Raw genomic sequence first — 13,467 nt, forward strand, 5'->3', positions numbered from 1 at the left:
ACTTTCAACTCAAATGAATTTCACTGCAACACTTTCTCCTGGAAGTAAATTCGCAGATTGTGATTGGAAAAGGAACTGTAGTGTTTTTATTTTAACTTAAACAGTATTTTATGTATTTAGTGAGCGTTAAAAAGTAGTACATGTTTACATGCATCACATTCCAATAAGGATTCACAAAGAATGTTATTGTGAAAGGCAACAAATGCTATGGACAGCGTATAACCTGAATACAAAATAGTAAATATTTTCAGAGATCACCAAAGTGTCTTCATAAAATAAGTGTAAAAGTGTAGCGCTGAAAGGCCAAACAAAATAATAAAATCCACGGTAACAGAACGCTAATACTTCTTAGAAATAAACTAGAAATCAAACACATGAATGACCAATGTCGACTAGCTATGGACAGTCGTATGTCTGTGGTGGGTTTAAACTAGTTTTACAAGGCCATGACCATCCCCTTTAATGTTAGCTACGGTAAAATATAAGCTGAAACAGTAAACAAAACCTCTCAATAAATTACTCAAATATTCTCTGTGGAATAAACCTTAACATCACACTATATATGCATATAAACAAGATAAGATATCTAATTAAAGAAAGTTACTGAAAACTAGCGTAGAACATATCAAAGAAAGACAATACCGTCAAACCACCAGCATATAATAGAAATGACTATATTCGCTAAATTGCTCAATCGGACCATGGTGGTGTTAATACACTATAATGAAATATATAATGAGCAAAATTTTCAGTCAACAAATGACCATCTTCATTGCCTTAAGTAAACTGGGTGTGTATGATTAAAAATACTTAGGAATATTTTTTTGCTAGAAGTGGAAGTTTTCTTACGACTAGAAAATAGTTGAAAGTACAAGCAACAAAATCCATGTATAGTCTATTACAAAACTGTCGTAAACATAATTTATCTATTAAATGTCAATTAGATTTGTTTGAAAAAGCCGTTTTACCAATTATTTTGTACGGTTCAGGAATTTGGGGTTTTGAAAATCTTGATATTTTGGAGCAGGTTCAACTAAAATTCTACAAACTTATTTTGAATCTTAAACAATCAACACCGAACTGTATAGTATACGGCGAGCTAGGGAGATTTCCTATTTCATTATCGGTAAAGATTAGAATGATAAAATTTTGGTGTCGTTTAGTAAATGGAGATGAGAATAAATTTTCTTCTATTCTTTGTAAATTATTGCATGTGAATTTTGTAAACTATGGCTTAGAAAGCAAGTGGTTGGCATTCATTAAACATATTTTTGATGAGTGTGGTGTATCGAATGTTTGGCGTAACCCAGAGTATTTTTCCGCCGATTGGATTGAAAAATGTGTTGAATTAAGACTAACTGATCAGTTCAAACAAAATTGGTCCTCTGATGTATTCAACTCTTCAAAAACATTAAATTATAGGATATTCAAGGTAGACTTTGGATTTGAAAAATATATATCTATTTTACCATCATATCTGATGTTTTATTTATGTAAATTTAGGTGTAGCTCCCACATATTACCAATTGAAGCGGGGAGGTGGACAGATACACCTAGAAACGAGAGATTACGTACGTTCTGTGATTCACACGATATAGGTGACGAATTTCATTATATTTTTTCTTGCAAGTTTTTAAGGGAGAAAAGGAAAAAATTCCTCCCAATTTATTGTTAAATTGGGCCAACTATTATCAATTTTATCACATTATTCAATACTGCTCATGTCGCTATTTTAGAAAATTTGGCAAAGTTTATAAAAGTTACTCTTTTTAAGGTCGTCCCTCCTGGTTAGATGACAACAATATTTTTACATAAATATGTACCATTCTTGTTACACATGCACTGTAAAATTGTATCATTTTATATTATGTTTGCAATTTTTCGATAACATATGTTTATGAGAATAAAGTATTCATATTCATTGAAAGTAAATGATCTGTGAACACAACTCACTGCCTAATCAGGTGAATACCTGTACATGTGACGTATAAAATTTTATCTACAGTTAACAAAGATCTTGAACGTTGTGTTAAAGACACACGTTTTGTGTTGATCTTGAATACTGAACTATAAAACTAAAAATATTTACAAACACTGATATAAGTAACTATACAAAACAGGAAGAACTTAATGTTCTTTGTTAATTCCGTGTGGGTGTTTATTTTTAGTTTTATAGACCACTAGAACCGCTGGATTGTGCAGGCGGTGTTGCCATAGATGTCACAGCGGTACGAGTTCGAGTCCCGCGGAGGGAGCGACCAAAAGTTCTAACATCGCTGGGAATTTTTCAGACCCTTCTATAAGTTTACGTTATCTTCCCTGTATCAATTTGATCCGATGGAGCAGTGTAGTGAATAGTGTCGTCACATTCTGAGACGTTGTATAATATTGATTTGTTGTGACATGCATCATTAATTTGATCCTCTATCCTACATAATAGCACCTAGATGAACTGTCCCGTACTACCATACATCGTGTACTAAGTTACAGCCCTAGATTAATCCTACGAGGAGGAATGACCCGGCCTGCGAAAACTATATTTTAATATAGCCTAGCTGGCCGAGTGGTCTATGGCGTTGGACTTAGTGCAGGCGGTGTTGTCATAGATGTCACAGCGATACGAGTTCCCGCGGAGGGAACGACCAAAATTTTGCTTCGCAAATTTGACATTTCTAACATCGTTTGGAATTTTTCAGACTCTTTACACTGTTACGTAGAGGGTCGGTATACATGGTAGGATTAGAAGTATATCAAACAGGTACCATTTCTAGATCGATTAATCGGCATTTCTCTACCGAAAAGTTGAGTGCACCCTCTCCAATTTCTTGTGCCATTACCATGATAAAACTAAATATATAATTTATCACACTGTTTCGGTGTTTTGTTATCAAAACCACATAAAATTACGCATTGTCCCAACACACGACCAGTTTACAAAATATTTCTAAAGAAAAAACAAACAAGTAAACTAACAAACAAAAACAAAAGCAAAAAAAAAAAACCAAAACCAAAACAGACAAACATGTAAGAGAACACCACATATTTGGTAGGACTCTAGGCGTGGAATTTTTTTTCTCATCGTTCAATGAATCTTTCACTGTTAATGTAGGGTTGTCAACTGTTCCCTTAAATATGGAACCCATGCAAGAGAAATACCCATTAGATGTGGGGCGGGTAAGTAATGGGACGATTTTACACAATACAGAACGAAAATATTAATTGTTGCTTCATTCCCCCAGACATATCAGCCCAGTGTTTGCTACGGTTTTCCTTTGATTTTTTGAAAACATAATTGTTTTATGTATGAAAACTTCTACCAGAATCTGGTTCAGCATTATGTCTGAAGAGTAGAATTGATAATTTGTAATTCAAATCAGTTTAAAAGCCCTATTCTGGAATTGCCTCCAATAAATCACATTTATTTTCTGAATACCAAGGAGAACAGTACTGACATTACATCATACATGATTAGCCGACTAGGAGAAAAAATCTTCTCTAATCGAGTGATTGACGACTGGAACATCTTAACACAAATGACAGTGGAAACACTGACTGTGGGAACATCACGACAAATTTAAAAAGTGCTCATGGACTTTAGATCAACACAACAAAAGAACGAAGTTAATTTTTTTTGTATGCAGACAGTAAACAGCTGCCAATTAAAGTACAAAATTCAATATTGTAAGAAAAGGGAAAAAAATAATGAAAACATGATAGATCCCCATGACGTAAGCCTGTTATTTTTGCAACTAACTGAAATCTCATATAAACACGCAGCAGTGATTGAGATCTCCTACTTACTTAATTTGCAATGACAACTTGACTTTAAATGATCACAACTAAAAAGTATTACAATTATCAAAATGAAACTTTCATTTTCATATTCTATGATATCTTAGCTTCTTGTTCATATCATATTTTTCTTTTTAAAACAAACAAAAAAGAATTATTGAAAACAAGTTATCTACTCCCTGATTTTTATGAAAATGAAAATAATTCAAAATAAATTCATCATTATTTCACATTAACCTATTACAACTTTTTTTATTTTTAAAGATAATTGAATAAAATCTTCAGTGTCCCATTTTTAAGTCTTCTGGGTGCCTGCTACAATTTATTTTCGATCATTTCATCAAAAGAGGAAAAGTAGTCTAATGATTAAGTGGAAAGGTCAGGGAATCTCGTTCTCCACTGTGTAATAATTTTATCAATAAACAGACTAATTAACAAGTGTCTTATCTTTTTAAGTATAGGTCTCTTTCACTATTGAATAAATGATGAATTCTTTTTTACAAAAAGTGGCAGATCCCAGGGAAGACTTTTTTTTTTGAGAGGGGGAGTCTGAATCCCCCTTCCCTGTGTTATAGGAAAGTTTGTCTAAGTAGTGCAAAATTTGAGCATTAAAAGAACCTTCCCTTTTTATCCTAAATCATTTTTAGAACCCCTTTCAAAATCTCTGGATCTGCTGCTGACCAATATTTCTGATTTCTTTTCAGATAACTTATTTTTCTGCATCTTCCAATAAGATGTGAAATGAACTGGCTAAGAAGAATTGAGAAGGTTTCAGTCAGATTTATACAGATAGGGTGTTTTGTCATCCTTACTGATAAATATGTCGGGTCATTTGTAAGGGTAGGTAGGTCTCCTAAATTAGTATGTCCGGTCATTTATTAGGGTAGGTACGTAGGTCTCCTAAAACAATATGTTAGGTCATTTTTTAGGGTAGATAGGTCTCCTAAAATATTATTAGTTATACAGTTAAACCTCTCTAAACCAATCCCATTTTTGACTAAAATTTGTATTCAGTCAGTGACTGTATATCACCTGTAAATATACAGTCAATGCATTTTGACTGCTCAAATAGAATGGTTGCAGTACAAATGTTCTTAATTTGAGGATGTATTCTTTAATTTTAAATTGGTATAAATTGGGGTCCAAATTTAAACTTTGTTAAATTTCAAGAAAAACTTTGATTTATGTGGTACACATATACATTGTATCCAGAATCAAACCATTTTATGTAGATGTTTGATGTACATGTAGGACAATATTGCATGTATCATACATGTTATTTAAGGTAAGTTCTATGACCACCTTAATTCCCTGTCACAAACCATTGCTGTGGCTAAAAATTAAAGATGTAACAAGCTGCAATGTACATGTAGTGTTAATACTTCCTCCAGCTTATCAAAATTGCTACTGCAGATCATTTTAAAAGATTTGTGATGGTGATAATGGACTATTAATTAAAGTACATTCACACAACAAGAAAAATGACTACAATTGGTACAACATATCAATATATGGCTTATGCTGATAGCAGAAAATAACTTCAAAATAAATTTTAAAAAAATGTACACTCCAATGTTTTCATACTTCAATCAAAATTGTATAAAGACACAAAGTATAAGGTTTTCACATCAGTTAATGGTAGAATTAGTTGCCTTGATCAAGAGAAAAATTAAAATGTAAGATAATAGTTGTATAATAAATAAATGTTATTAATCTCTGATCTGAGTCCTTTCACTAATTCATGATAATAAAATATGTTACATGTACTTGCTACTGGTATATTAAAGTATTTGGACAAAAATTGACATGCCAGCTTTTAATGCCCAGTGCTAAGCTTGAACTGTCTCCAGTTGTAATCCTCAACTCCTTTGAATGAAATTGGTTATAACTATCACAGAATCTTTATTACATGATGCCATTGTGATTCTTTATTACATGATGTCATTGTGCACTTTTTATTTTATTTTTTTCATCTAATGACTTAGGGGCTTCCTGATACAAAACATGAACTTTGCCATTGGTCTACCTAGGGGGACTATTTTGTAATTTGCAACTCGGTTACTCCTTTGGAACCACTGAACAGAATTTGATGAAAGTTACACAAGTTCTTTACCATATGATGCTATTGTGCTCCTCTTATTTTGTTTTTATGTCTGAATGCCTTAAATCACTTATGGGGTTTCTAATATGATATCTGGGAAGTGGAGCTTGTCAAGTGAGCTTTGCTCATAGTTTTCTTGTTTTGCAAAGTAATGAACAGTAATGAATTGTATGCATTTTTCAGTGTGCTGGATCATCAATGGAACCCACTTTATTTAACCAAGATGTTGTGCTAGCAGAGAATATTACTGTCCATAGAAATACATTACAGAAGTAAGCACTTGCATGTTGAGTGTTTTTTTTAAACCTTTTGGTGCTATATTGAATATATGGAAAATATATGGATAAAGTACATGTATCTTTTTAAAAGATGAAAGGACATATAATGGTATACTTGTGTCTGCCATTCACACTTCCCACAATAACTGAACATGTTGTTACTAATTTTTATTTATACTTATAATATTTTATAATTTTATTCTACATGTAGCATACATGTAAGGTGTTAATATTTTCTCTTTTAATTAGTTCGGGTATATAAAAAGAATGTCAGAGTCTGGATTCACATTTTATTTTTATTCAAGAATTTACTCATTTTTTGGATGGTTTACATTGTTAGATGACAACCATTTGATTTTGATCAGAAGCACTCAAGACATAGATGTCAGGGCCTTAGCCAGGTTTTCTGAATGGGGGTATGAACTGATCACCGATAAGCAATTTTACTTGGTTATCTGGCATGATTTCTCTTTAATTACAAGTTAAGATGTAAATCAAAGTTTTTTTGTTTTTTTTTTAAAGTTGGGTATGATCGCACTCGTCACATTTCTATGATTCCCTCTCTTACAACAGTTGATTGTAGAAGAAGCCTTCTCTCTCACACCAATTGATAGATCCATGCAATTAAAGAACTATTTTCATAAATTCTTAAATTTAAAAAGAGGGACTTGTAACAAGTCCAACCACCACCCATCTTAACAATTTTTTTTCTATTCAAATATAGAGTGTGTAGTACATGTATTTTAGTAGTTACATGATATTTGATGTAATATTAAATGTAATAATATTTAATGTAAAACTACATATTGAAAAAAAAACATGGATGAAGTGAAACCACCAAGATTACATGATTTTGATAGGAGAGACATGATCCAATTTTTTTCATGTGAACTGAAAAACAGTTTCCTTTATATTCCTTCCTAACAAAGCTTGCTGCCTTAGTGTAAACCTGTCTTAACCTAATCCTGAATATTTCCAAAACTCTGTTGAAATCAGACACTAATTAAAGTCTTTACATGAACATCTGTTTAAAAGTTTTTTTAACCTTGATAAACAAAACACCTGTCCAAACTGAACCAATTGTGAAGTAGTAGTCTTTGTAAGAATCATGTAAATTCTGTTATATGTGATACACCCCAAAAAATGCTACATATTTTAATTTTTGTTATTTTAGTATATAAATTGCTTTATAGGTCTATATGATGAAATGTATAATCATTCATTCTAATCTGTCTGCTCTTAGGAGATAATTCACATTGAAAATCCAATAGTTTCTACTGTATTTTAGTGTCATTTACAGAGTTATTTCCCTTTATTTTGAAATCTACAGTAAATTATATATAATTTATATCTCCTATGAACAGTGGTTACATGAAAAGCCACATGTTAATTTCTGTTTTGTATAAGGTTTTAAACAAAATATCAAAAATTAAAATAAGTAGGCTTTTCAACCATGAATCACATTTTGCATGATTCTTAGCTGGAGTACTACTTCAGGTCTAATAGTGGTTCTGTTCAGACATGTATCACTGTTCATTCATAGGGGTGATATAGTAATAGCCAAGTCTCCAACTGACCCAACAGAGTTTATATGTAAACGACTGGTTGCTATGGAAGGAGACAGAGTATGGGTTACAGTAGATGAAGGAAATGATACCTCAGATGACAACTGTGAAATTCAGCAGGTAAAGAGTAATCAGTTTCCCACCTAGAAACGTAGGGCGGTGACACACAGTTGAAGTGAAATGGGTATTGAAGAAAAGTACAAAAAGGGGGAGGGGGAGAGTGATGGAAACAGGAACATTTCTATTTTGGCTAGCTTAGACATTGTTATCATTTTTTTTTAATTGAGGAGATTTTTAGTATATGAGTCTACAATGCACCATACTGAGTTACAGATCAAAATTTATGTTTTGTTGGTATTTCTATGAATTAAGGCCCTTTGAACTTATTTTTTTTCCAAATACTTTTTATTTGAGAGTCCAATATTTGAATGCATTAGGTATGTGAGCATTCTCATTAAGGTTCTTTAATTGATTTTAAAACAATTTGTAAGATTTTCATTGTATTAAGTAATTTTTTTGCTGTCAATTACTGATAGGATGATGTCATGTCTTTGTAGAAGATACCAAAAGGGTATGTCTGGTTAGAAGGAGATAACAGGAGTAATTCATATGACTGTAAACATTATGGTCCTATTCCAGCTGGTCTGCTGACAAGGAGGGTTTTCTTTAGGGTAAGGCAAAAATGACATTAAACATCATGGTCTAAATCCAGCTGGTCTGTTGACAAAGAGGGTTTTCGTTATGGTAAAGTAATAGGGACTAAATGTCTTTGTCTAAATCCGACAGATCTTTTAGGAAGGAAGGTTTTATTTAAGGTTTTAACAGTGGTTAAATATTATTCTTTTGGGTGATTATTAGGTTATAAAATTTGTATTTAACAATTGTCACACTGATAGGTTTTATATATCTGAAGTATAAAACTACATTATGTACTTGCATGCATAATTGTAATGCAGAGTCTTTCTCTGTCTTGTATTGAAATATTAAAAAATACAAGTTTGATACCGTGTGGTCAATAAATAATGAATGATAGCCTGTAATAAAATTCCATTTTAGTGGTCAAGGTATATGGTCTTCATTTTTCTTTGTCCTCTGTAGACAGTAACACTAGTTGATATAGTAATGGCATTAATCTTGTCTATATTTCTAAACATTTGTAAAGCCGCCTCTTCATACCTGTTAACCCTCCCACATTAAGGGGGGGGGGCTCCCACAAAATCAATGAGCAATTCATAATTTCCCACATGAAAAATAAGATTTTACATTTTCTGTAACAAATACTAAACAATTGAATCTATACAAAAAAATTGCTTTTACCTAAAAATTTCCTGCATGGCAGTGTCAATGAGGGGAGAGAATCTCTCATATGAACTTTTCCAAAGTTTAACTGGTAAGGTTTCTATAAAAATGTAATCGCATTATGTTAGGCATTAAATAGTCGACACAATGTTGTAAGATAGTTCTGGATAGTTTATTATGAAGCATTTAGAAATAAGCCCTGTAACAAAATATCACAATTAGTAACAAGAAAATATATGTATAAGTTTCTGATTTTCTAAACATGAAATAAATCATTCTAATAGATTTACAAAACGTTTGTCATTCAAAAATTACTGCTTGAACTGTAATTGCATCACAGATTCATAAAATTAATAAATTGAATACTTAAATATTATCTGATCGAAAGTTACTTTTCTGTGTCCTTAGAAACAGCATAACACTTGCCAAAAGATCAAAATGAAAATAGTTACTCTCATTCGTTAACTTCAATATTATGTAAAAATAAGCATATTAAAGAAAACTCAATTAGCAAAGCAAATAGCAAAAGCATCTAACTAAGCAAAATTAAGCTAAGCAAATCAAAAGCAAATCAAAGCAAAATACTAAGCAAATGTAAAATAAGCAAATACAAACTGAACGATTTACCATACCTTATATGAGGTACAAAGGTTATTACATCATAAGGTAGATTACCAAATCTGTCATAATACCTGTACAACAAATATTAAAGTATAGTTACTTTGCACAGACTTGTATACACTGAAATTCATATCTGACAAGACAAGTTTAATAAAAAAAATGTAACTCAAAAGTATTTTATCAAATCTAAAAATTTACTCATTTACTCTCGGACTCATTTCGCTCAGTCGCTCATCATTACGTTTATTTAAAATCAAGTTATTTAATTCAGGCATAAATCAATAACTCGTACCTTAAATATTATGCCTGTTAGAAAATTACATTTACTTTTAAAAGTTTACATAATTCACACACAATTCGCCCAATACACATTCTGACTACGATAACATGTTAAAATTGAAAGTTACCCGTGCATGAAACGATGTAAATCAATAATACAACTTAGTAGAATGATGACCGAAAATGTAAAGATAAAGTAATAAACTGACCAGAATTAACTGTAGAATTCCTCCAACATGAATAAGAAAATATCAAACTGCAAATTAAAGCAACAGAAGAAATCAGGTACATGTGTTCGGCTTGAACATAAATCCGCAACTACCTGGACTTCAAAAGGAATAAACCGCCAAAAAGGGATAAACCGCCAAAAGAGATATGACCAATGAAATAGTAAAGAGTGTGCGGTTCTATGTAAAATACACATTCATAATCAATTACAATCCGTAATTAATCTGTGTTAAATAAAGACAAAAGTTTCATATGAATATATTAATGATTTTAAATCAAACTAAAGTCAGTATAATAAAATTAATTCAAATTACAAATAAGTATTCAAATATAAATTTTATCACAAATTCTGAATATTTACACACTATCACAAAAAGACAGATAACAACATCAGTTTAAAAGTAAATATATAATGTTATAATGGAATTTCTGCCAATGAACTGTAATTGCATAAAACCTAAAAATCTATATTTGTTTCTATCCCTTGTATGAAATTCTGTCTATAAAATCTATTTAGGGATCAAATTTCATTCATTAAAATCAGAATAGTATTGTTGACAGTGCAGATAGGAAGTATTTATCTTGGAGGCATATTGAAAAGTAAAGCTTTACCTAAAGACATTGAAGGCATATAAATATACCATTGTTTTTTCAATGGAACGAATACCTGGTGTATTGTAACCATTGAAACAGATCATTCTCCATCAACACATAGTCTCATGTGGTAGAATTTACATTAAAGCAATTTTAAAAAAAAATTCATTTTTTTTTTTTCCATTAAAAACCTCTCACAAGTTTTACATTGTCATATGGGAGATTCTTTATTTTCCATAGATTTTGTGGGAGTCTACGGCTAATACGGGAGAATTAACAGCTATATAAAAGAGTTAATAGTTATATTCCTGTTCTACAATCATACCACTATATAATTACCAATGAAATTAGTATGTAAAATTATTGCCCCAAAATTAAATGATTATGTCTTTTTTTTTTATTTTAATCAATATATGTACATGCCAACATGGTCCCTTGTGTTTATCAGTCTTTTTAGATTTAGTGATTTATTTTAAATCAGATCTCATGACAAGTTATAGTCCAAAACACTTTAGTAAAATGTAGGAGTCTGTATAACAAGAAATAGTCATTTTCATTATGTTTGGCATATTTCAGATTTGGCCAGTATCAAATATGGGTTTTGTGAAACATCCTGATGAATTGAAGAAATGGTAATGACCTTTAAAAGTGGGCTTGATTAGACATTACAGAATTTCATTGAGACTAAAGTTTACCATGGGAATAAGATGAGCTTGTTTGATACTGTGTTATTACACTTGTAATTTTAATTTGACCTCTTAAATGGTCATTCTTATGTGACCAAAAACAAATTGTAGAGGAATGATGGTATCACCCTGTTATTGTAATTGTTGTCAACTTTTGTTTATTTACGATAATTTGAGAAAAACTTTTCCAATCTTTTTGAAATTACTAAACATTGTTGCTAGGGACAAGTTGAAGGGTCCTATAGTTTTTTTTAGATGTTTGCCCATCTCTTTTGAAAATAAAGGTTAAAAGGGGAAAATGTGTGGTGATGTTAGAATTGATAGAAATGTTTTTTTTAGATAGAAATATTGACATCAGAATCGTCAATTAAATGATTCTGATGTCAATATGTTTCTTTTTGCATTTCTGTTTTAGAAAATAGACAGTTAACAGTTTAAGTTGCACCTGATTTAATTTAAGATTCTTTTTGAAAATCTCTGCCTGGAAAAAAACAACTTTTTATTTGGGTCTGATTTTGAAATTTTTTTTATGCAATAGATTGCTAATGAAAACCCCTGCCTGCCTTTTTTTTGAAACTTTGCACAGTTTTTTAGGATGTACCATAAAATATAGGTTAAGTTCAATTATCAGCAGAATCCAAAATATCATTTTTGAGTATGGCCATTTTTAAAACTTTGCCAACCCTGTTTTTCACCATTATGTGGCAGCATACTCATTAATGTTCAATTTATGCCATAATTTTAGTTATAGGGTTTGAAGGCAAAAGAACCATAAAGCTGAACTTCTTTCATCTTTAATTGTATTTTAATTTTGTGCAATATTGTGTCAAAACCAGTTGTTGTGTCCACAGTGAAGTGAAAATTCAAATGCATAAGAGTGTCGAAGACTAAAATTGTGTCCACACTTGGCCCAAGTGAATAGAGTTCAACATTCTGCAGTCGTTTCCTGCTGCGCTTCACAAAGCTCTTTATTAAAAGTTTTGAAAGTATATAGAATTTCTAGTTCAGATTCTCTACAAAAAATTTTCAATAAAAAATATTTTTTTCATAAACCATTTGACAGGACATGAACTATTTGTTAAAATGTTTCGTCTTTTTCAGGATGCTCTGTTACCTAATTTTAAGATACACTAGTTAAATGATATCAGTTGAATTGCCTCCCCTTGAACATATTTGCTGCATATTTATTTTTATTTTAATTTTCATGACTTTTACATTGGTAAATAATGTATTTTGTATGAAATTATATATGATTAAAGATATCATATCCGTAGCATTACTGATGTAATCAATTAAGATATGATTATGGTTAGTTGACTTAAAAGTAATGTAAATATCCCATAATCTAACCAGCAATTTACAGCAATACTTGAACATATTCCAAAACATTGCAAACCCAATATACATAATGCACAATATAATGTTAATACACATTACATAACAGCTACTCAATAGCTGAATTGTTTAGGCCTTTATTGGGACAAATACAAAGAAAATTATTTAATTGTTGGCAAAAATATTGAAGCATCCAAATGGAAGGACAACTCAAAGGCATAAAACCCAAGTGCATGGCAAAATCTGGAAAACAAAAGCAAAGATCTTCATATACAATATAGACATCATAATAAAATATAATTACATGTATTAGATTTGAAGATAAAGATGACACATCAGCAAATCTGAACTAAAGTCCCTGCAAAATGAACTTCCACAAAAAACAAAAATGGACCGAAATAATAATAATAAAAAAACAACAAATCAAGCAATAAAACAACAGGACAAAAACAAACAAACAAACGGTAGTGACAGGTACACCAGGTGCTCATGAAGGTAAATTTATCTCTATTCCGCTAGCTACACCCGTCAAATTGCGAGTGATTAAAGTTGGGTGTTGGGAGGGATGGTCAATCCGATAAGACCTCAAATACAACAGAAGATACCTGGCTTGGGGTTTCATAAAATAAATTAAAAAAAAAAAGATTTCCCCTATCTTCGATTTCAACTGATTTCTTTGGTCAAAAGTT

General features: G+C 31.2%; 1 protein-coding gene across 9 annotated transcripts; it reads left to right on the forward strand.

The window, feature by feature from the left end:
- Positions 1–3,218: 3,218 nt before the first annotated feature.
- Positions 3,219–12,719, forward strand: LOC148609591 (mitochondrial inner membrane protease subunit 1-like). Of its 9 annotated transcripts, none has more exons than XM_088540706.1 (6): positions 3,220–3,728; positions 4,497–4,632; positions 6,077–6,165; positions 7,715–7,856; positions 8,294–8,407; positions 11,334–12,719. In XM_088540706.1, exons 2-6 carry the CDS (start codon positions 4,534–4,536, stop codon positions 11,391–11,393), a joined length of 504 nt encoding a protein of 167 aa, XP_088396832.1. In that variant the 5' UTR covers positions 3,220–3,728; positions 4,497–4,533; the 3' UTR covers positions 11,394–12,719. The 9 variants fall into 9 exon arrangements, with proteins under 9 accessions (XP_088396839.1, XP_088396832.1, XP_088396834.1 ...); XM_088540708.1 differs by having other exon boundaries at positions 3,220–3,681; XM_088540707.1 differs by having other exon boundaries at positions 3,220–3,664.
- The last annotated feature ends 748 nt before the right edge of the window (positions 12,720–13,467 follow it).

This window comes from Perna viridis, chromosome 8 (genome assembly GCF_037379345.1).
Source record: "Perna viridis isolate PV_CMFRI_1.1 ecotype Kerala chromosome 8, ASM3737934v1, whole genome shotgun sequence".
Classification (NCBI taxonomy): Eukaryota; Metazoa; Mollusca; class Bivalvia; order Mytilida; family Mytilidae; genus Perna; species Perna viridis.